General features: G+C 52.0%; 1 protein-coding gene across 2 annotated transcripts in view; it reads right to left on the bottom strand.

Moving 5' to 3' along the window:
* LOC149371544 (uncharacterized) overlaps nt 1-25,120 on the bottom strand; it is a 159,057-nt gene that overhangs the window by 36,588 nt on the left and 97,349 nt on the right. The window contains exon 1 of one of the 2 annotated variants that reach the window (XM_089565810.1): nt 1,451-1,599. The exons of the other annotated variant lie outside the window; for it this stretch is intronic. Coding sequence (XP_089421936.1) covers nt 1,451-1,476 — 26 coding nt within the window. The 5' untranslated portion in view covers nt 1,477-1,599. Of the gene's footprint in view, nt 1-1,450; nt 1,600-25,120 lie in introns of those variants that run through there. 2 annotated transcript variants of the gene reach the window in all.

Here is a 25,120-nt window from a genome sequence, read left to right as displayed (position 1 = left end):
AATCACATTTCGACACAATGCGCTCTAAGCCGCGATAAATATGCATCAACATGTGTAAGCATGCATACATCGCTTTCTAGCCTTTATGCGAAGTATTGAAGACGTTGAGCATGGACGCCGTCCGACAGTTTAAGTGCATGGTAACTGCAGCCGTAACAAAGTGGCAATGGTAGATGTATCGTAATTTATACTGCGATCAAAATCACAAACGCCATATTGTTCATTACAATCAAACTTAACGAGTCCCGTTGTGACATTCCTTTCCGTTTCTATTCTAAACGGCGGGGAAAGTTATTGCTTAACTCTTCGAGGTATTCGCTTCGTAATTTTCGTATTATATCACTACTCACCTCGAATCCGCTTCGACCATAAAATCCACTGTTCCTGTGCCTACACAACATGCCAGAAGGGAGCAAGCAATTCGTATGGCATCGGGAAAAAATAAAAAAAAAAGGCTGGGGGGAGGGGGTAAGTAACGTTCAGCAAGTCGGAGGGCATCAAACGCAGGAATGGCTTTGCGACAAATAGACGTTCAGTTTGTCGCGCAATGTTTTGCGGTGTCCACGACGCGACGCAATGCATGTGTTCGGCAGAGCGTTCCACGGGGCTACTGACGTCTCCTCCTAATCGACAGCGGCAAATAAAGGGAGCATCGAGAGACGTTCATAAGCGCCAAGGCGTGACAGGTGCCAACCTCCACGCGAAACCCGGACCACGTGACCGATCCCCGGCCGGCAGGGGCATGTGGGAGGTTTTCGCAATACCACACCACGCCGAGACAAGCTGCCGGATACGACACCCAAGGCGAAAAGGTTGACGACTACCGCGGTATACGCGAGACTGATCTGGAAGCGAACAGCAGGCACGTCTCTTGGATCCTGCGCGTTACTTTACCGCCGCCCGCGGTTCCGAGCGCACAAAGGGTTCGATAGTTTGCGCGCCTCCGTTGACAACCTCCTTCCGGCCCAAGCCTCCGCTGGGAGACGACCGGCGCCCGGCAGCGCGACTAGCGCGCACGGCGCAGTATAATCAGGTGCGCTCTCCCGTTTACGACGTCCGTACAGGAGGAAATAGGCTGCCCCGCGCTACTGCTCCGGCGAGACGGTGAGGCGACGTGCCGCCACGGGCAAAACAAAAAAAGACCGCTGCCTTCGGCGCAGCATCTCGCTTTTTAAACGCCGAGGGCCGACTTTTCTTCTCTGGCGCCGCCAATTAGCGCGCAAGGGTTGGAACGCCTTCCACCGATGCCCGTCTCGAACGGCACCGTGGAGTAGTTACGCAGCTCGTGCTCTCACTACAGCACCAGGCGGCTTCGCGAATGCTCTGCCGCTGGAAAGTGACCGGCCGCGGAACACGGGCCGACAGGCGGCGACGGCCGGCCGGTCGTCTTCCCCGCGACACGCACACGCAACACTCGCGAATGTCCAGAGGAGCCCGAGAAATCACTCACCGGCCGAAGACCCATCCGGTCGCCATAGCCGCCGGAGGGCGGTCGCACTGCGCGCACCGCGCCGCCAAAAATAGGCTCGCGCACACGTGACGGCGCCTCCTCCAGATGGGAGCGCAGAAAAAGACCGCATCCTCCGCGACGAGGACTGTGCGGTGCGCGGCCGTGCCAGCCACATGGGAGGAGGCAGCCTCATCCACTCGGCATGTCCAGGGGCCGGAAAACGTCCCACCGAAGAAGAGTGGCAGCACCGAGTGACGACGGCCGACGGGGGAGGCACTCGAGAGCAGGCACACACGCGGGTCCCGCTTGCCACGAGAGCGGGCAATTAAACGCGCGTACACGCCAATCGGGCCGATCGCTCCCAACGCCGCCCGTGTCGAGAGCACTTCCTTCGCACTGTCGAAGCTGCGTGCACGTCCACTGCGTCGCGTATTCGAAGAAAACTTGGACGCCCCCAGGCGAGAAAGGAAACAAGGGCCTTTCTTCTTTCACTCTCTCCTTTATCCCTTCCCTTACTACATATATAAATTCACAAATAAGGATATAAATCCCTCCTGCCGCTTTTGCGGCGAGAAAGATCACTTCGACCGCATGATCTGGGCGTGCCAAGTCCGTAAGCCTCCCCCAGAACTCTTGCCTGATCCCTCCAAAGAAGCATGGGATAAGCTAAGGTCCAGCGATGGCCCGGACATTCAGTCCAGGGCCGTCGAATGGACCGGCGTCCCCAAAGGTCTCCACGGCCTGCGGTACGCTAGCTAGCTTGACTTAATCGCCTACGCTTATGCGCAATAAAGTTTTGACAGCCTCAGCCCTTCCCTTACGGCGCGGTTCGGGTGTCCATCGAGATATGTGAGGCAGTTACTGCGTCATTTCCTTTCCTCAAAAACCAATTTTGAATTTAGGACCTCGCACGCGGGAATTGCGGGAACAGATGGTTGACTGGGGGTACTCTCACACTGGCACATAGTCGCGTGCGTATGTAACTGCATTAAAAAAAAACTCATCCCCGTGCAGTACTGGATGACCTGAGGCTGACACGTCGTTTCTGCAGTCATCACAGTTTTTTTGTTTTTTTCGAGAGAGAGGAAGGCTACGTTGCAACGCACTGGAGGGGCTGCGTGTATCTACCTCGCTTCCCAGACGAGAGCCCTGGCCGAAAACCGGACTTCACAAGCGAAAGAAACATGCCCTACTAAAAAGGAAGGGGGGGGGGGGGGGGGGGGGGGGGGGAGCTGGTGGTGTGCATGTGCACGCGTTCCAGGCACCCAGCACATGGAGGTGAATTTTTTGCAGACGTGTCTCCAGGCGACTGAATAAGCCCTCGAAATCTGAGCAAGTGTCTCGCTGCGTACACGAGTACGAAATAATCGAGACGATAGCAAGGAAAGGCCCCGATTATGTCAGTCGAGCCTCGGCCACACTGCGCAAAAAACAACTTGACTACCTTGCCTCCTCACTTCTGAGTGTGACTTCTTGTTTTATGTTGTTGTTTTTTTTTTTTGATCGGTTAGGTCTATTTTGGTCTTGTGCTTCTTGCCTTGTTTTAAAAGTGCGTGTTTTTCAATAAAATAACTGACCTGCGAAAAAGCCCTGTCGTCGTCGTCTTTCTTTTGTGGTCGTACTGGTTCGCGCTTCTATACTCAAGATCTGTGCAGACCTCACCGAGACTCTTCAGTCCTCAGCGCTCCCATTGCCGGCGCTGGGGACGAAGAGGGGCACAGCATCGCCCTTGCCCTCTTTTCGCTTTCCGGGATTCGAGGCGGAAGTGGACCAGAAAAGCAAGCGCCACGTTCCTCCCGGCTGGCCACCAGCCAGAAGGAACGCAACACCAATCGTCGCGTTTCTCCACTTTTCTTCTGGGTCTCCTTACAGGCGCTAACGCGACTCGTCACCTGTCTCGGGCGCATCACAGACAGAGAAAAAAAGTTTCCAGACTGGCCGCCCTTTCCGGGTCACGTATTACACTCTCCAACTGCGCGGCTCCATCTCGGGCTAGTTTTTCGGCTTCCCCATTCCGATCGATAGCATCGCGACCCAGAACACGTCACCTCAAACTACCTTCCGACTGAAGGAAACGCTGCAATCGTTGCCAGCGCACCAAAATCGGAAACGGCCGACCGCGGTCACGACCGAGCGCAACCGTATAGTTTGCACTGCGAACCTGATCGCCACAACAGCGCCGAGTTCACGGGAAGAGAGTTTTCGGTTAGGGGCAAGTCGTTCACGCAGTACAAAGTAATCCGCTTCTCCTGCGCGCAGTGGGCTAACAGCGGTCCATGGGGCGAGGCAGGTATTGCATATACAATATTGCCTCGGATGCAAGTACTCGTCCGCGAACCGCTGCAACGAATTTGGATGATGCATCAATAATTAACGAAACAGCGTACACGCAGGAATATTGGGACAAGGGCCAAATCCCGCCTGCGTGGAAAGAAGCCAATCTAAAGCTAATGGAGCACGTCATTCAAACGAGACTAAACGTATTCCTAGAGCAGAAACTTTATACCCCGACACGATGACAGGATTCAGGACACATCTTGCTTCATGCTACGGCATGCTTAAACTTAAAGAGCAAGCACTAGAAAACCAAACGGCACATACGAGAGTAATAGTCGGCCTAGACGTGGTCGAAGCTTTCGACAACGTTGACCACGCAGCCATACTAGGACGCCAAGAAACTCCAAATGTAGGGGGAAAGGCATACAACTACGTCAAGGTTTCTTTCAAACAGAACAGTTACTATCAGCCTAGAAACGCGATGTGAGAAGACGCATAAACGTGCACCCCATTCCGCGGAATATGCATCCCGCATATAACATCGAGAGGAGGAAAGCAAGAGGTGAAGCCCTGCAGGAGAAATGGGACAAGCAAATTAACACCCTTTACGTGGACGCAGCAGGACCAAAGAATGGAGTCATGACTATTGTGGTCTCAACGCCTTCAGGGTCGATGGTGAACTGCGCCTCGGTGAAAACATCTAACCCCACTCACGCAGAGGAGGCAGCTATTGCATTAGCTGTAGCATCTAACCACAACGCCGTTGTGCTCACTGATTCCCAGAACGCCTGTCGCAACTTCAATAACGGATTAACTCGCAAGTCAGGGTTGTCATTGCTGACTAAGCATCCCCCCAACCAAGTCTCAGTCATCTGGTTCCCCGGTCACCTGGAACTACCAGGAGGAAACGAAGCCGCCCACAGGCATGCCCGAGCTCTTCTATACCGGGCGTCTCCCCCTGATGACCATGAATGGTGCCGCGACCTAATAGGTTTAGCAGTGTATTGTATGTTGACAATCTTGCGCCATACAGAACAGCCAGAAAGGAGTACCCAACACCACACAAATCCCTCAACAAGTTAGAAGAGAACAAACACCCTTAGGAGACTACAAACCAACACATACCCAACACCAGCTAAATTACACCAGTGGTACCCTACACTATACTCTCCGCAGTGTCCACATTGTGGAGCGGTAGCTAACCTCTACCATATGGTGTGGGCATGCCAATATAATCCCTTAGTTGACCCCATTCCCAACCCCTCGGAGGAGCAGTGGGAGGCAATTCTGCTCAGCGATGATCCTGACCGTCAGCACTGGCTGGTGGGGAGGGCCAGCGCAGCAGCAGCAGCCAGTGGACTACCGGACTAGGCGGCCCACCCACATGTTCTGAGAACATTGAAGAAATAAAGATGTTTGTAATCAAATCAGCCTAGAAAGTAAGGGAGAGAATGGCATAAGGCTGGGCAACAAAGGTATTCCCCAGGGCTCGGTCCTATCACCAACGCTCTTCAACATTGCAGTGATTGATTACCGGAGAAACTGGCACGCATAGAAGGACTCAACCACACAATATACGCGGACGGCCTCACCCTACGGGTTACCAGAGGCAGTGACGCGCACATCGAAAGTACCCTCCAAAGAGGAAATTGAGTCGTATCTAAAACTAGTAGGGCCCAGATTCTCTGCCGAGAAATCGAAAGCACTCTTCCTCGGCCCACAAAAGAGACAAAGAAAGCCCCATGAACATGGAATAATGCTAACGGTAAACGAGGAAAAAAATACCCTCGGTATAAATGATTAGAGTACTGGGCCTTAGGATACAGTCAAAAGGTAAGAACACCGAAACGATACAATCGAGTGTCGGCCAGACGCGTGTATAGGCTACTCAAAATAATAGCAAACAAACACGCGGGAATGAAGGAGGCGAATCTCTTGAGACTAGTCCAATCATTCGTAATCAGTAGAATCACATACGTGGCACCATACCTACGGCTAGCCAAAGCAGAAAAGAACAAGGCTGAAGTTCCAATCAGGAAAGGCGACAAAACCGCTCTGGGCCTCCCCCCGTACACATCCACCCAGAACACTCTGAACATGGGGATTTCAAACACACCAGACGAGCTCATTCAGGCTACCAGAGTAGCGCAACAGCAACGACTCCTACGCAGCCGATCGGGGCTAAAAATACTAGAAGAGTTAGGCTTCGAACCGCGACCGAGGCTCAAACACACGGAGAATATCCCAACAAACATAAGGAACAAAATCAGAATCCCACCAATCCCACGGAACATGCACCCCGTACACCATGAGGTTAGACGAAAGGACAGAGCGAAAGCTCCACAGAAAAAAAATATAGCCAATAGACAGGGCGTGCTTTACACGGACGCGGCAGAATACGAACGCAGAACGGGTTTCGTAGCCCTAGCAACCAGGGAGGGGCGGGGACCGAGTCTTGTGCTGCAGCGTCCGACAGAGGGACGCAACAGCGGCTTAGGAGGTCGCCATTGCGCTGGCCCTAACTGAACAGAATGTCAGGGCGATTATAACAGATTCCAAATCGGCTATTCGAAACTACAACGGAGGCAGGGTATCTGCCGAAGCAGTCAAAATCCTGGCTGCCGGCCCGACATCGGCAGAGCCAGTTAACCTAATCTGGACTCCGGCCCACGAGGGCCCGCGAGGAAACGAGATAGCGCACGCATTGGCCCGAGGACTCACACACTGGGATCCCAGTGCGGTCCCGTCGAGCAGAGAGCCCCTTCAGACGGACGAGGAGCTGAACACGTACCAAGACATTCTTAGTCATTACAGATTAGGAAGACAGACACTACGTGGAGCAGGCAGATGCCTCAGCAAAAAGGAAGAGGTCATAAGGAGAAAGTTACAGGCGGGGGTTTTTCCGAACCCACTAGCACTAAGCAGATGATATCCGACGATCCATGACCCGAGGTGTCAGCATTGCAACGAAATGGCAGAGATGATCCACATGGTGCGGACTTGCCCTAGCTACAACGAACCAGTCAGGAATATAGAGTTTTGTGAGGCATTAATGGTCAGCCAGAAAGAAGAATACCAAAAGAAAGTCGTCCATCTGGCCCTCGACACCGCTGAATCCCAAGGGATCCCAGTCTGCTGAAAGGGGAGGAAGATGACCGCGGTCACTACTCAAGACTTCATCGCCCTCTTGATTCCTTGACGGATGCAAATGAAGTTACTTCATCATCATCATCATCAGGCGTTTTCCCAGTAGATATTATGCACGCACCTTGTCGGTGGGAAGCATTCGTGTCACTTCGCCTCGGCCATTTTTGAGAGCTGCGCTGACATTCTCAACTCGATTGTACGACCATTGCAAGATGAGGACCTCTTCTACCGGCCTCCAATTAGCCCTATCCAGCGCCGGCCACCAATCATATATCCCGGCAAGCTTCCTAATCTCATCCGCCCAAAAGTCTCTGCATGCCGCATCCTGCCGTGCCTGCATTTCCTCGGACATCGACTCCGTGTACGGCTATCTGCTCTTCACACTACATCCCCAGGCCCATTTCCTCCCCCTGACAGTGTGGTCGCAAATGAAAACTCCGTTCCCGAGAGCTTCGCGGCAGCAGCGGGGCGCGGTAGTGTATTCGAGCACGGTATAAGGAGTGACCACATTCACACGGCCTCCGGTACTCGGCCTTGACGAGGGAGCCGACGAATGCCGCGTTCGACCGGCGTGCAATGAGATCGTGACTCCCGGCACAAGGCCGCACATCCTATAGTCAGAAACGGTTGCTCGACTGACTCGCGCTTATTTGCCAATGGCGACCGCCTCCTGTGAGCCCGAAGGTGCGAAGAAATAAGAGAAAGAGACGAGGACTAACTCGCTGGTTGGTGTTTTCTAGTTCGAAAGCACTATTCCGATGGGCAAATCCCGGGCAAGATCTTGCGATGTTTGCATGCTTGTGGTGTTTGTGAGTTTGTACCAGGTGAAATAAAGAAAATGAATCATTAAATGAAAGGAAATTTGATAAATATCCGCGACTGGGATTCGAACCCGCAGCGGCGCGAACAGATCAGCTTCGCTGGCCTGTTATACTGCAACACACTCTCGCACTGCGCATTGCACATCGTATTCTTCATCAACAATACTTCTATCAAACTAATATTCGCGCTTGGCAGATTAAACAAGATTAAAACAATTTTCTGGTTCCATTGCCCTAACGCGCATAGCATTGCGCAGCATGTTTGTTTCTGGGCAATTTTCTAAGACTGCGTTATGATTTTCAGTGGTAATTGTGAAATTGGGCATACAGAGTGAGTGTGTGTTTGCCTTCTCATCGGGATCTCACGTGTAAAACGCTTTATGGTACTAATTTTATTCGTTTGTTGCGTAGTTTTATTGTAGTGCACATTGTTCTTTCGTGGCGTAGTTAAGTTGATGAATGAAGTCCGTGTATTCCATTACAATATTTACTTGCATTTTAACTATTGTACTAAGTAAGTAGGACACTGTATGTATTCTGTTGCACATTTCCTTTGTATTTGAATTATTGTAGTGTATATGAAGTCGCTGCTGCCAAAATGGTTCCCTGACCTAGTCAAGCTGTCCTTACAGCTTTTTGTCACGGAAGCCATCAACATTGTATCAATGTTGAAAATAAATTTGATTTGATTTGATTTTATTTGAAGGCGCTAGAGCAATACGCGTTGGCGCTGAAAACACTGATGCAGAAACGCGGCACTGGAGCACAGGCCACCGGCGTGCATTGGGTAAATTGGCAATGACGATGAAAAAATTGGAAGAGGCGCATAACTGCCTCCTTGGGTCAGCGGACACCTCAATCGCGCTTTCAGGTACGTGGCGGTGGTGTCCGCCTGCACAAAACTGCGCTTTCGCACAATATTTCGTGCATAGTAATGCTAAACTACCAGCCATTTTTTGATACTTAAGATGAGTGAAGCCGATCATGAACACGATATAGCACAGCGGAAACGATATGAAACTGGTTTTGTGTTTCGCCCTATACAGGTATGCGAGACTCGGCGACTGTCATTCTGCTTACGCAGCAAACGATGGAGCGCTGACAAAATCGCATTTTCGAAGATCCAAAAACTCGTACCGTACTACTGTTACCGATGGCGATCTACCAACCTCCAATTACGATAATGCGCCAACCTGTAACAGTTCGGAACTATCAGATTTTAGTTACCCGACTAGCTATAGCTAACACGTCTTAGGCGTTTTGTGATGCCCGCCAGAGGTGATGATACAAAAAAAGAAAAAAATGTTCTTCTAATAAAAAAAAAAGAGATCTTTAATATTGAGAACACTGTACGAAAGGATAACTGATCAAAGGTGCACTGTAGAGGAACATGAACTCGTTTTTTTGCCGCTGGAACTCGATCTATACGTTCCGAGCATTCTTCGAAACTTCGAACTATTGCCCTGTGCGGACGATTTGCCTAATTTAAATCGGATTAACATCGGCTCAAGCCATTTTTTTTTAGTTCCCCGCAGACGGTGGGAGGAGTCTACCAACGCATGGAGTGCCTTTCAGGCAGTCGCGTGACGGCTTTGCTCTCGCTTTTATTCTGTTTTTTAGGTTTCTGTGATTAAACAGATCTAGTCAGAGACTACATAGCCGCAAATTAAGCCCACGGAAATAAAAATACGCGTGGATTCTTTGCTTTCGCCGATCACTACGTATCACTCCGCCGATGGCAGAGCGGCAAGCCGCCACGGGACTGGTTGAAAGGTTGGTCGACCGTCTGCGGGGAATTCAAAAAAAAAAAAAGGCGGGAGCCGACATTAATCCGATTTAAATTAAGGAAATCGGCCACACAGGGCAATAACTCGAAGTTTCTAAGAATGATCGGAACGTGTAGATCGAGTTCCAGCGGTAAAAATACGAGTTAGATTCCTCTTCAGTGCACCTTTAAGGCGAAACATTAGCAGTAATACATGTATTATGCAATCATGCTGTGAAAGAAGCGAATACGTAAAGCCGATACAAAATATCTACAGGCAGTACCGCACAGCTACCATACTCCTGCAAGGAAAAACTGTTAAAATACTAATCAGGGAAGGCGACACAAACGTTCCATCGCAATTCTCTGCAGGTATTCAGAATTAATGGTTTTTGAGGAACGTAAATGGCGCAGTAACTCTCTCCCATTTGGTGGACACCTCAACCGCGCCGTGACGAAATGGGGGAAGGTGGGAACAAAAAAGAGAGAAAGAGGAGGTTGGGAAAAGCTAGGAATAAGCGCGCATTGGCAACATCTTGCCTCCAGGTCGACGATGGCATTGCCCTACCAAGTAAATGAGTGGAGAAATCGAGGTGAATGACTGACGACCTAAAGCTCAGAACAGAACGGTAGGGATGAAAATTAATATGAAGAAAACCAGTGATAATAAGAGCCTGGAAAGGGAGCAACAGTTTACGATATACAGCAACTGGAAGCGGTTGACGAACACGTCTATCAAGAAGTCACCGCAGATCGAACCATAATAAGAGAATAAGAACCGTCGTAAGGATATGGTGATAAGACGAGAACAAGGATCAGGCTGTGTGCGTTTGCCATATATCATGTCAGGAACAGCAGTTTACCGACACTCTTCAAGTTGAAGGTATATAACAGCTCTATATGTTCTCAGTACTCACCTATGAGGCAGAAACTTGGAGGCTTGTCATTAAACTAAGGACAGCGCAGCGAGTAATGAAAAAAGAAATTGATAGACCTGTAACGCTAAAAGATAGGAAGAAAGCAGAGAGGAACAGCGAACACAGAAAGTTAACGACACCCATGTCGAAGTCAAGAAGAAGGAATGAGCACGGGCAAGGCATGTAATGCGGAGGCGAGCTAACCGAACAGAACTAGATGCCAAAAGAAGAAACATCTAGCGAGGACAGCAGATGTTAGGTGGGCGGCTGAGATTAGGAAGTTTGCGGAGACAAGGCGGCCGCAGCTGGCACAGGAGCTGGAAGGACACGGTAGAGGCATGTAGTGGGCGTAGCTATACAGATTGCTGTTGAAGATGACGAATAAGGCAGAGAAGACGAAAGACGAGCCTCTTTTAATTATGCCCTCAGACGTCCGCAGACTAGGACATCAGATCGCTGCCCGTCGCTAGGCACGAACATGGGGCGACGGCGAGCTTCAGGGCGCGCTTCGTACACATCGGCCATGTTTGCAGACAGCACGGGTCCCGAGACTAATGCGTCGGGTGCGCGCCCGAGTGCACCTGCGGGGGAAAGCAGCGCTGAGTGCGCTCTGAACGAAGCCCCGGGCCTGACTCCTCCTCTCCCGCCTCGGCCCAGAGCGCTGCCGGAATTCGGGGGCGCCATTCAGGCGGTTCATTATTGAGGGCCGTCCTTCGATGAATGCGGCGCTCAATGGGTCTTTGATTGGAGCGGCATGAAAAAAATATAAAAAATGTGCCGCGCTGCGGCATGCTCTGCATCGGCCCTCGCTTGCTTCGGAAAACGAGAGAAGGATGTCGAAACGCTCGCTGAACGACACGCGCGCATCGGACAGGAACCGGGTGCAAAACGCCGGCCTGCCGCTCCGTTGCGCGAAACAGCGCGCTTGGATGCAGCGGGGTAGCCGCCGGAAAGGCCGGGCGCCAGCGGGTCGCGGCGGTTGCTACCGCAGGAGGGGGCGCCCGTACACGTCCAAGCACACTCCTCAAACCGCTAGCTGCCTCGGACGAGAGAGAATCGCCGAAGCTCGCTGCAAGATGGAAGCCTATGGGGAAAGTAAATCGCCCCGCCGGTTTCCATGGGAACGGCATGCGGCCCAGGCAGTATACTGTTCGCGCGAACATGCAAAATGCCCGCCCGGTGGTTGTGGCAGCTATGAGGCGGCGACGAGAAAAATACGAAAAACGGCCTGGCCGCCTGCCAAAGACGCAGGGGGGCGAGGAGCTCTCGATTCCGGCCTTATTTCAGTGGGGGCGAAATGCACGAGCGCCCCGAAATTTCGGTGTGCCTCCGTCGCTGCGAAGTCGAGCAGTAAGGAAGCGAGGCCGATGAAGATTCGAATCGCGACAACAGCGGTTTTCAACTTGAGAGGGATCGCACACGCTATACACACATACACGCACACACCTACTTCGCCCTAGAGAAGCTCCCCTCGAAAGTGCCGAAGAGCGCAGCTCGCCAGACGGACGCAGGCTTTCGTGCTCCCAGAAGGGAGACGACGAAAAAAAAAAAAACGCATTTCGCCGGCAGGCCATTCCTGCTGTAGCGGCCGTAACTGAGCGAATATTCGAAAATATAGAATACGAATCGAACGTTGTACATTCGAACTCTATTCAAAAGATCCGCCCACTGTGCACTTCGTATCGTATTCGCAATTACAAGAACATTCGGCCCACTGCTCTGCCAAGCATGAGTCTTCCTGATCGCGGGCAACGCTTCGCCGACAGCGAGAGAGCTACACAGATTTTCCGCACAACGTCCTGTCGGCGTAACATTTATACACGTGCACGACATGTTTCTCACACGAATCCATATTTTCACACGACAATGTGCGCTATGCTTTACTTCTTTTTCGTTGGGGCAAGAAGTGATTTTTCATTATTATCAAAGCTAGTACTCTAACGTGCACTATTTTCCCAGCCGCATCAGGGCATTCTGCGATTACGACGAAATAGTATTCGTAATCAGAGGGGTTAAGCTCCAACCTGCGAGCTCAGGGGCCCGAACCGCTCTTTAAGCGCGGTGCACGGGACTACGGCTCGCCGGTTCATCGCTCGACAAAGTTAAACATTCCAGCACGCGACAATGAAAACGCTATTAGGAATAAGTGCACAGATTGCGTCAAAAGTTCCCAAGCAACGGGATCTGCTTTTTAGCAGCATATATTCTCGCACTTTAAGAACTCCTACAATGGAACCAAGGGAGTGACGCAATGGAAGAGTGACACATTTCCTACAAGTTGTAACCCCCGCAAAGATTTGAAGGCTGAGCTACAGGCCCGCCGTAAATGCACCGCGGTACACACTGCTCAAAAGCAAACCCTGCGGCCTGGGAACTTTTGAAGAGCCCTGTAGCTACATACGCCTCATCATTCCAAACTTCGATTCTATATTCGAAGCTGATTATTCGCATTCTAAAAAAAGGAAAAGAAAAGGGGATTCACACTCGCACACCCAGAATTACGCTCGCGGAGCGGGAAGAGCTCGTTAAGAATGCCTCGCGCGAGTCTCATTTGCCAGGCAGATGAGCACAGCGGCACCGACGACGGCGAAACGCGGCACGGACGAATTCGAGGCGACACGCGCCGAGGGCGGCACGGCGAGTGGTAAGAGAACCGAGAACAGAGAATAGAGGGAGAATAGCGGGAAGACCTGTCGTCATGCGAGAGCTTTTCCGCCTCCCACGCACAACGTTCAGGGCGCAGCACCTCTTGCGTTCGCTGGTGCGGAGCTTATACAGGGTGTTTCACCTAAGACTTTCTGCAATTTTTAAAAATAAGCTATTTGAATTAGATGCGCGCTTTTTCTGGCATAGCATTGTCAGTGGTGTAGTACATCACAATTCAGCTAAGACGTGCTAACTAGCAGGCTTGTTAACCAATATTTAATAGTTAACTTTTAAACTATTACCGTTGGGCTCCTTAATTATTGAGAGGCATGTAGCCCACCGTAAGTAATGTCCATATCCGTTTTTAGAATGTCGAGAACGCGATTATCCTCGGCGCTGTGGCCCAACAAATTTTGGCTATTTCGACGAGTTAGGTTCACTGGAGAGGTTGCTTTGCCTGCAAGCTTCTCAAACCGCATGTATTTTGGCGCGATGTAGGCGAAATTTGTTGGGCCACAGCGCCGAGGATAATCGCGTTCTCGAAATTCTAAAAACGGATATGGACTTTAATTACGGTGGGCTGCATGCCTCTCAATAATTAAGGAGCCCAACAGTAATAGTTTAAAAGTTAACTATTAAATATTGGTTAACAAGCCTGCTAGTTAGCACGTCTTAGCTGCATTGTGATGTACTACACCACTGACAATGCTATGCCAGAAAAAGCGCGCATCTAATTCAAATAGCTTATTTTTAAAAATTGCAGAAAGTCTTAGGTGAAACACCCTGTATATACACTCTAAACACAAATGAGTAAAAAGGGAGTAAGGTGTTATCTACCGCACTCCTTTTAAAAATTCGAGGCCACTGAAATCTGCTTCAGTGGAGAAATGCGGAAACAGCGCGTTTGTTGCTGCTGCCGCGTCTGACTACCGCACCACTTCGGCAATTTCTTCAATAGAAAAGAGTGCGCTAGATGACAGACTACTCCGTTTTTAGTCCCACATAGGAATACTCCGTGTTTATAGGGTGTACCGCAACTCGAAAAAACTCAAGCTGCTTCGCGTTTCCATCCGATCACGGAAGGAAAGCTGCGAAGACAAACGGCCGGTAAACAGGCTTATCAAAAGCTCTCCTTCCGAACTGAAAAAGTATCGTTCTGAAGTCCCAATTGCTTCACTCTACGATGACGCTTGCTGAGCGGCTTCCAGTGTTTAGTTGTCCGATTTTCGCTTTAACGCTGCCCAAGTGAACATTTTACACCGCGAGCTGTTATATGCAGCATCACCGCAGCAAGAAGGACGCGCGTGGGGAGGGGGAGAGGCACTTGAGAGAGCCAGCCATTTTGTCTTCCTCTCCGCCACTATACGGAGAGCGACTGTCGTGGATGCGGGAAGTCAGAGACCGCAAACGTGCAGCGGATACGGAATAGAGGATGGAAGCGCCCACGACGCTGGTCGCAAACTCGCTGCGCGCGCCAACATGCCGCACATCACAAGATCCAAGTGGCCACCGAAGTCATCGCTGAAGTTCGCCTTATAGGTGGTCCAGTGAGTTCTTAAGACAACGGGTTGGAGTGCGCATCCCCTCTTTTTTTTTTTTTTTGACGCAACAGTGTTCAAGGCCCCGTTACCCAGATAATCCGGTGTCGCTCTTAGAGCGAAAATATAGGGCGGCTCAGGTGGCCACCCACGGGAGAAGCAACCTATAGGTGGGCCAACTAAGTCACGTGACCTCGTGGCGTGTGTCGGTGTGTGTGTGTGCCGGGTGATCGAAATTATTGCGAAACCGTCAACTACGGCGCCTCTTTCTTTATTTCTCCTTTCGCTGCCATCTTACTCGCTTCCCTCACAGCAAGAATGCGGTGTCCACCAAGATGAGAGACAGTTACTGCGCCGCTTCCTTTCTTCAAAACCACAATCTTTTTGCCATAAACTAATTTGAGCCAGTGGTATGGCTACGTTCTTAGAATCCAATTAGCCCGAATCAGAAACCAAAACCTTCTTGCATAGCTCTGACATGCATTCCCCGTGCACTGATTCCATTCATGTATAGTCACCCCCGATTCAATGATCCATTATTTTATTCTTTTTTATTTTGTTATTTTCTGCACCCTCTCCCACCGTGCTCCTCTCCCAGAACCCCTCCCCAACGCAGAATAGCGCGTCAGCGCTCTTCCAACGCCGGCTAAACGATCGCGGCCTTCCAGCGAAGAGCTTCTCTCCCTCTCGGGGCCCAGAGACAGGCGAAAAATCCCAGCTGGAAGGGCTGTGCCTGGTTTGCAGTTAACGACGCTCGGGATGAGGGGGGCACGGATGATACGCGAGAGCGGCAGGCACTCAAGACGGCGGCGCAGGGCGATCGGTGTCCGCCAGTCGCAGGCGGTCCATCGATCCCAACTCGGACGTTTCGTAATTCCGAAACCCTCGAGGAGAGCGCAGAGGCGCCTCCCCGAGCGAGCCGGGCGCTTGGGACAACAACGTCCCCCCCCCCCCCCCCCCCCTCGGCCACGTGGACGCGAACACCACCGGAAAGCGGAGCCGTTCCACCGTTTCGTCACGCCATGTGTGCCAAGTGCGTCGGCGAATAAAGCCCGCACGGAGATGTGCCGGGCAGAGAGCAGCCTGTTAGGGCTCGGCAAATAATAATAAGAAAAAATTCCACCCTCCTCTTAATTCGCACCAGAGGTGGCCCCGCGCTCGAAAGAGGGGCGGAGGCCACAAAACGCCACAGACCAAAAAACCATAGCGTAAATGCAGCCTCATCGCAGCAAGGACGGAGGAGCGCGATACTCGGACACGATCGAAGCGTAATCCGGCCGTCGCAATTCTTTGTCTCGCAGCGGCGCCGATGAGCCGGGACGGATTATCCCCACAGCCCCCTCGTTAGCCGAGGCCTTAGCGAAGGCCGCCTGACGAAAGCGCGCAGAAGGGCAGCAGCGGTCGCTCGTCGAAGTCGCGCGAGCGGAGACGCTGCACCACTCGCACGGTCCGGTGGGAATTCAGCTAGTCCCCTCGAAGAACAGCAATGCGACGCCGAAGGGGCCGGCGCTGAAGCGTATATAGCGCGACGGATGGCGGCTGAGCGCGTATGCGAGGCTACTTTTACGTCTGTTCCGAGCTGTGCAGAAGGCGCGCAAGACACCCACGTATGCAGGAAGGAACGAGAAAAAATCGGGGCGACACATAAGCTCCTCCTTTAAGACGAGATAGCATTAATGGGTCCCGTCAGCGGTTTCTCTTGCCCACGCAGACACGGACACTTGTTTCCATATTAAGTGGAAGACCATACGACATACATATTGCCACGTATCATTGTAGTGTTTGTTCGTTCACGCTCAAGGCTGCAGGAAAGGGTTGTTATCACTTTTGTTCGTGACGCGAGAAGCGACCGGACTAATCTCGATTGTTCACAGCCATGAACAGCTGCATCTACTTGTTTCTAGATTACTCTAGATGATCTCGACCTGTTATCTCGAAGTTTCCTCGCCGGCTTTAAATTGAACGATGCCGCGAGCAGCGGGCATTCGTAGTTCGACGATTGACAAGCACGCTTGTTGCTTACGCCGCCACCGAGTGATTCAGTTCTTTTGAGGGCGCAAGTCAGCCCAAATAAAGAGCTTCGTTTGCAAGTATTTCTGGTGTCTTCCTGACCGCTGGACTGCCGTCACTACAACGTGACATCTGGTGGAGGTGCTGGGTAGCCTTCCATGTACCGGACACCCCCAGCAAGTCGCGACGCCAGCCCTTCGAGTCATTCACTGCAGGACCTGAGTCCAGTCCACCGCGCAAGCCGACGTCTGCTAGGAGACGCACCTGAGTTCGGGATTCTGCCTGACCCTACCCGGAAACGAAAGCCAGCAGGAACGTCCACCATGAGCTTGCCCCAGCCGACGGCTCCAATCATTCTTCACCAGCCCCGGGTGCCACCAACCTTCGACGCTTCGCCTGGCGCCGACCCCGAAGAGTGGCTGGAACAGTTCGACCGTGTGGCTGCCTTCAACAACTGGGATGATGCTACGAAGCTTAGGTACGTCTTCTTCGCCTTGGAGGGACCAGCAAAAGTCTGGTTTGAGAATGAGGAAGCTAACCTCACGAACTGGGAAACCTTCAAGGAGCAGCTTCTAAAGACCTTCACGAACGTCGTGAGAAAGGAGAGAGCCCAGCAGCTGCTACAGTCTCGCATACAACACCCAAACGAGACCGTTGCTGTGTACACTGAGGAAAAGAAGCGTCTCTTCCGGCGTGCCGACGCAAACATGAAGGAAGAAGAAAAAGTAAGGTTGCTCATGCGAGGAGTTAAAGAGCAACTCTTTGCCGGCCTCGTCCGCAACCCACCGAAAACTGTCGCGGAATTTGTAGAAGAGGCATCCACGATGGAAAAAACTCTGGATGCCCGAGCCCGCCAGTATGACCGCCAGCAGCGCATTTTCTCAGCAAGCTGCCTGGACACCGCTAACAGCAATGACCTGCGGGATGTTATACGTCAAGTTGTGCGAGAGGAGCTCCGACGATTGCTGCCAACGGGAACGCAGCCGCAAATTTCATCGCTCACTGACGTCATCCGGGACGAGGTTCAACAGGCCTTGGGTGTGACGCCGACACCCACGCAGCCTCTGCAGCCCCCAGCCATAACTTACGCCGCAGCTGTGCGCCGTCCTGCCCCTCGACGACGGGACCCAAGCCCCTATCGCCCTCAGCCAGCTGCGTTGGACCGCCGCCCACTCGCCCCAACCCGCCCGTCCTACGAGCGACGCGCACTGCCGAGGAAATGCGACGAGTGGAGAACTCCCGACCAGCGCCGCCCACTATGCTTCCACTGTGGCGAAGCCGGTCACGTCCTCCGGCACTGCCCATACAGAAGACTGGGCATCCGAGGGTTCTCTTACGACGCTCCACGACCCCGACCCGGCCAGCGACCAGCCGAAATTGAGGAATTTTTGCGTCGGGAAGAATGCTCACCACCCAGCCACCTATCACGTTCCCCGTCGCCTTCGTCTCCGCGCTTCGTATCTCCGAGCCGAGGCTACGCTGTGCGTGGACGCTCCCCCAGCCCCCGAAGGTTAAACTGAATAAAGCAGCCTCTGGAGGTGAGGTTGCTTCTAAGCGCAAGGACAAAGATCCTCCACCGACGATAACTCCGACGACCCCTCCGACGACACCTCCGACGACACCTCCGACGACGACAACACCGACGACGACAACACCGACGACGACAACACCGACGACGACAACACCGACGACGACAACACCGACGACGACAACACCGACGACGACAGCTCCGATGACGACGACACCGACGACGACGACGACGCGGCCAGACTTGAAGCTTTTACCGTTGCCCAGTGAAGTACCGTCGCAGTACGCCCACCGCAGCCTCACTACTCGACGAAGCCGAGATCGTACACCGAAGACAACGTGCAATGCGAAAACGCGAACAAGTGACCTTGAAGTTATGATCGACGATCACGCGGTTACTGCCTTGGTGGACACCGGAGCTGACTACTCCGTCATGAGTGGGCCACTCGCTGTCCGACTCAGGAAGGTAACAACTTGGGACGGCCCGCTGATCCGCACCGCAGGTGGTAACCTGATTACGCCGTCAGGACGCTGCACCGCGAGAGTTACTGTAAATGGGAGAACTTACGCGACAACCTTCCTGATCCTACAGCAATGCTCGCGAGACGTGATTTTAGGAATGGACTTCCTGAATGAACATCGGGCGATCATCGACCTTCGATCCAAGTCGATCAAGCTTTCCACGGACAAAGCCATATCTGCAGCGACGACAGCGACTCATCGCGTTGCCTTAAACGTCCTTGACGAAGTACTGAGCGTGCCGCCCCGATCAAGTGTCTTCGCCTGCATAGGTACTGGAGGTACTAATGCCACGTATCATTGTAGTGTTTGTTCGTTCACGCTCAAGGCTGCAGGAAAGGGTTGTTATCACTTTTGTTCGTGATGCGAGAAGCGACCGGACTAATCTCGATTGTTCACAGCCATGAACAGCTGCATCTACTTGTTTCTAGATTACTCTAGATGATCTCGACCTGTTATCTCGAAGTTTCCTCGCCGGCTTTAAATTGAACGATGCCGCGAGCAGCGGGCATTCGTAGTTCGACGATTGACAAGCACGCTTGTTGCTTACGCCGCCACCGAGTGATTCAGTTCTTTTGAGGGCGCAAGTCAGCCCAAATAAAGAGCTTCGTTTGCAAGTATTTCTGGTGTCTTCCTGACCGCTGGACTGCCGTCACTACAACGTGACAATATGAAGCTCCGCTTTAACCAAGCAGTACGAACGTGCCATGGTGGTGAGGTGCGGGGGAGTATTATGCGGGCAGGAGATTTGAGGCAGGAGCACGTTTGGGTTTTGACTTCTTAGGCAGTTTTCCCATGCCGCGGCGGTCGGATTTCTATGGAGGCGAAGTTCTAGAGGCCCGTGTACTGTGCGATGTCAGTGCACGTTAAAGAACCCCGGGTGGTCGAAATTTCCGAAGCCCTCCACTACGGAGTCTCTCATAGCCCGAGTCGCTTTGGGACGTTAAAACCTCCATAAACCATAAACCAAACCATACAGCAAAGGTAAAGTGCATGCGTGGCCTATATAGAGGTACCATGTCTGACCTTCCGACTCACATCTCAAGGGTCAGGGTTGGATTCCCGGCCAATTACCGAAATTTTCTTTTCAGCCCAATTTCACTTTACACCAGGCGTCTATGGGAAGCCCGCCACTAATTTCTGAAAACAGGATTTCTGACGCAAAGAGAAGCTTTTGCGTCACAGTAATGTCATTGTTGGCGGACGTTGAAACAGAGAAATCATGTTAACTAGTAAAGTGATGAAATAAATTGTAATAGTTAACTTCCAGCTACTACCGATAGGCTCCTGACTGCAATTAGAGATTTGTAGCCGACCGTTAGTAACAGCCATATCAGTTTCTAGGGTTTCGAGCAAGCGATTACCATCGCCTCTGCAGCCGAACTACATATAACTATAGCCCAAGAAGCCCTAAACATGACAGCCGTGCACGCAGTCTAATACGACTAAGCACCGACGGGACACCCAAGAAGCTGCATGCCGTTAAACTGCTTGCAAGTACAGTTATTAATCCCAGACCGGCAGCGGCGCCGCACCGCAGTCGCAAAAAAAGGGGGCATCAGCATCACTTTCCCGAAGGGAGGAGACACCGTAGCGGCGTTGGCATTATTCCCCACTGGGGTAGGCAATATTTTTTGGCGCCGCCCTAAATTCCTCTTAATTCGTCGCCGAGGGCCGCAGAACAAAGGCGCCGTCGACCCCCCGAAAGCCAGGGCGCCCTTTGTGCGCCCTCCCGATAGTGTCCCCATCCATCCTCCGCCCTGGGGCGACACTGGCGGAACCAGCGCGCTCTTCTTTGTGCCGGAGCTCTTTGTTGCGGCACTCGACTGGACACGGCAATAACTCCTGAGCCGCGCCCTCGAGCACCGGGTCCAAGGGAACACGCGGCTACCGACACACGAGAGGGGAAAGGCGTCGTGAATGGCGATCTCGAGTCGCCGCGACAGTAACGCAGCTACAACGCCCTCTTCTGACACCGCACGCGGCTGTGCGGCAACGGCAAGAGCAGCTGCATGCTCCAGTCCGGTACAGCCGCTGCGAAAAGGCACCAGACTGCACCGCGGTCGGGGCGATGTACACCAGTGTACTCTCGGTCGTTGTTGTTGTTGCCTCTGAGAGAATGGCACATACCCACGGTGCCGAATGTGTTTGATGTTCCTTCCGCAAAGAAAAAAAAACAAAAAAAAACTGGAGAGCATATATGCAAGAGACAAAAAATTGCACGCGATCACGTGCTGCGAAAGCCCGGAGAAAGAACACGGAGACGAACCTAAACGAACTTCGGCGAAACTTTCAGTCAACTCCTGGTGCGTGTGTTTCCATCGGAGCAGCGCATGCGTCAACAACAGCGTCACCAGAATGTGCTACGCCACCGTTACCGCGCATGCGCGTGCCACGCAGCTCGTCGCTTTGAAAAAACAGGCACATCGCAGCAACCACATCCGCCCAAGCTATTGCTGCAGCAACTAATCTCCCGATACCTCGCTGTCATCTCGCATTCAGGTCGAGAAGCTTACGCAAAGGGACACTTGCTCACGTACAGAGGGCGAAACACATGTCTGGAACGAGTGGGCGGCGTGTTTCGCAACTCTCAAAGCCACTGCGACCAGAAGGGCAAAAAATGACGATGAAATCCTATAAGTTTAAATGCACATGCTTTGATCCAGACCATCTTTAACCAAACGTTATTGCTAGATATCGCGTGTTCATACCGAAAACCGTCAAGAACGTGTTCCAGACAAGCGTTATCCTGCCCTCTGTACTAGTTAGCTTGCGACAAGTGTGACAGTATACAACAACAGGGTTGCTAAAAACTGTCTCCAAGTTCGTACGCAGAAAAGCACAACGGGGAAAACAAAGAATTGTCAAAAGACACCAAATGCGAAACAAATTTAGACGCTTACGAATTCACGCTTATCGGTGCCATCCGTGCTGCTGGCTTCAGGCACGTACAGAACGACAACCAACCAGGGAGGAGAGCCGCCGCCTGCGCGTTCTCGACTTTACTGCGAACAACAATCAGGCGGCCGTACCGGCGCCTATCGCTTCAGACTTCTCGGCCGCTGATAAAAAACAGCTCTCGGCGATAAATTTTCGTTGTGCTGTTGTTTTAACTTCGATTCGCTCGTACTGCGCCGCGAAATATTGGTTTTGAGAAAAACGAAGGCGCATACTATCTCACCGCTGTGTGGACACCTCAACCGCGCCGTGAAAGAACAGAGGACCATATGTGCTAAAGAAGAGGAAACGGGGCCAGCATGCTTTGCTCGGCCGAGGCGAAGGTCCTATAGAGTTCGGTACGCTGCGTTCTGGCGCTGCACACCAGGCGGGGCAAAGGGGGCCGTGCGCGGTGTTCCACTATGAAGAGCGGCCGACGGCCACTCAAGATGCCATTGGTGATCTATGAGATGTCCTGGAATGCGGTACGCCTACATCTACGCTCGACAACGAGATCGACAGTAAATTTTCGTCCAACGAGGCCACGACAGACGCATAGCGGCAGCAACCGGATGAAATGAAGGAAGCAGCAGCAGCAACGGCGGCAGCTCTCTCTCGTTGCCGCGCTGAACAGCGAGACTGCAAACGCCATAAGCGGCTCGGGAGGCCATAGGGAGGCCCCGGACCATCGATGGCGGCTGCCTAGCAGCATGGTATAAGCGCGGGAAGCCGCTGGATGACGAGAAGCGTGCCCGAAAGACTGCGCAGCAGCGGAAACGGCTTCGACGAACGCCAGTGGGTAAACAAGCCACGGTGTGCGACGAGGGACAGCGCCACACGCGTGGAGCGAAATGCGTGCGAATCCGTTCGGCCACTCGTCGTGCTCGCTGTATACGACAGAGTGGTCCCGCAGCGAGATTTGGTGCCCCTTCAGCAACCGGTGTACACAACTATACAGCGACTGCGTCGGGGCTTCCCGACGGCCGATATGAACGCATCTGAACTGTGTGCCATGCGCGACAACTATGTGCGCAACGACAGGTGCCGCGCCTGTCCCGTGTCCGACAGTTGCACAAATCCGCCGCCGCTCAACAGCGCCAAGGGTGGCACAGTGGGCGCCATTTTTGTGGTGCATGTAGCATGGCCAAATGCTACAGGTATATTTAATCGGCTTATCGATCCCTGATCTGGTTCAGATTGCCAAAGCTACACGCTGTACCACAAAATAGCGCAAGTGAAGTCACATGCATACACCGAGCGAAGGCACATTTGTCCACTTGTGCATTTCATATGACGTGACGTCAGCGTGACATCAGACGAAAGCAGAAGGCGGACAATCCCAGAAATCGCAACGTAGCGGGTCCCAGCGTCGGTGATGGTGAAGCAATTCGGCAAAAAATATAATAAAATAAGAAAACAACAATACTAAATGACACGAACTAAAACAAATAAAAACTAAATACAATGCACCAGCACTATAGCTGTGGTATGCGCCCAATAATGAGGTCCGGTCGCCAGCCAGCCGGCCAGCCAATGGTCGGGTCGTTTCCCACAGACACTTGAAAGCCGCAGCTACGTCACCGACCAACAGCGACCAATGCTCGAGGACGAAATTAATCCGAAATGGAGAATGGACCCTAATCGAATACGGCCCCTGGCCCGGTACCGCTCACTTCAGCCCCGGGGTGCAATCGATGCGTACCTTTTTCCCCACGAAAGGCGCCGCCTGTGCTCTTTCCCACAAGAAAGGTGGATCTCAAAAAGTGGAGGAAATGATTACCGAGCGGAACCGCTGTATGTACACACCGGGTGTTCTTTTTTTTCTTTTTTCTAAGAAGGTCCAAAATTTAAAAACAAAAGACGATTTTGAGGTAGCGAGAAGCTTTTTGCGGCATGGTAATGCCAATGTTGGCGGACATCAAAAAACAGGCGAATCATGCTTACTAAAGTGGTTAACTAAATTCTAATAGTTAACTTACTAACTATTACCGATAGTCACGTGGTTGCAATTAGATTCGTAGCCGGCCGTTAGTAACAGCGTTATCAGTTTTTAGAATCTCGCAAACGCGATTACCCTCGCTACTGTGGCTTAACTAATTTTGCCTACACAGTACCAAAATGCATCCACTTTCGAAAGGCATGCAGGCAAAGCAACCCCTCCAGTGCCCGTAACTAGTCGAAATAGCCAAATTATGTCGAGCCACCACGCCAAGCGTAATCGCGTTTTCGAAATTCTGAAAACTGATATGGCTATTGCAAATGACCGCCTACAAATTTCTAATTTCAACCAGGTGCCTATCGGTAATAGTTAAAAAGTTACCTACCAGAATTTAGTTAATCACTTTAGTAGTTAGCATGATTCGCTTGTTTTTTGACGTCCGCCAACAGTGGTATCACTAAGCTGCAAAAAGCTTCTCTTTACTTCAAAACCCGTATCTTTTTTTAATTTTCGGACCTTCTAAAAAAAAAACACACGCTGTACCTTGCCCGCGTTCACCGTCATCGCTGGGCACAACACTGCTCCGCAAAGGCAGCGCTTACTGCTGCGCGCTTCTGTGAAAGAGAGGACAAGTTGGTTTGTATCGGTAGATTACCACAGAGCTCTAACGACAAACTATACGCTCACTGGGCTATAGCGGAAGCCAAATAATGAAATACAGCTAACTCGATCGCCATCACCGGCCGATTTCGCAAGCGAACTGCGCGGTGCGTCGACACAGCACCTTTTCAACTTCGAATTCCAGAGGCTAGTCTATATCGCCATACATTTGAAAACGATGATCATGGAGTATACCTTCGGGTGTATACGCCGCAAGATTTATTCCAGTGACGGGGAGATTATTTTAAACGCCTGTTTTCTCCGCAATAAATACGCGTCCTCTGCCGCTGACCTAACATCAACGTACCTTGAAAGAGCAGTCGATTAAAATTTCCCCAATAACAAACCTCGCACGGACTTGTCAGTGTCCTTTTAACGTTTTATAGTGCGCTACGGCCGCTGTTGTCGCTTCCTAAACACGTTGCATTTGGTGCGCGCAGGGCCATGACGATTCCTCGCATCGCGCACTTGCGAATCTGACATATCCCACAGTGCGTACGTGCATGCGTGTCGGATATAAAATCATGCTCAATGAGTGAGAGAGAGAGTTCATTTTGCAGGCCCAAAGCGACTATTGCGCATCGTCACGTTCCTGCCTAAACTAAATACCCTCTCGCAGCGAGCGAATTGAATGCTTCGCCAGTTCTCGATACTCCTGTTCTTACTGTTCTCGATCGACCACGAGAAAGCGGGCGTTATCTAATTTGGCGCCGTTATTGTGTCACCCCGGAGCGTGGACCCATGCTCGTGCTGGCTACACAGACGGCGACAATTACCGAATCGTACGCTCCTCTGCGTCTGATCCCAATTCAACGAGATGAGGCGCAGCGCACAATGTCTACAGGATGGTCGCCAGTGGCGCAAGAGCTCTGGCCTTTGTACCGCGGCGGGCGTAAATGGGGACGACATTCCTGCCTTTGCCAAAACGCAAGGGGCGCGCGGCGGAAAAACTGCACCCGTTCCTTTA

Source organism: Amblyomma mixtum, chromosome 1 (assembly GCF_055824585.1).
Source record: "Amblyomma mixtum isolate Tamu chromosome 1, ASM5582458v1, whole genome shotgun sequence".
In the NCBI taxonomy this organism is placed as follows: Eukaryota; Metazoa; Arthropoda; class Arachnida; order Ixodida; family Ixodidae; genus Amblyomma; species Amblyomma mixtum.
This window is presented reverse-complemented; position numbering and strand designations above follow the sequence as displayed.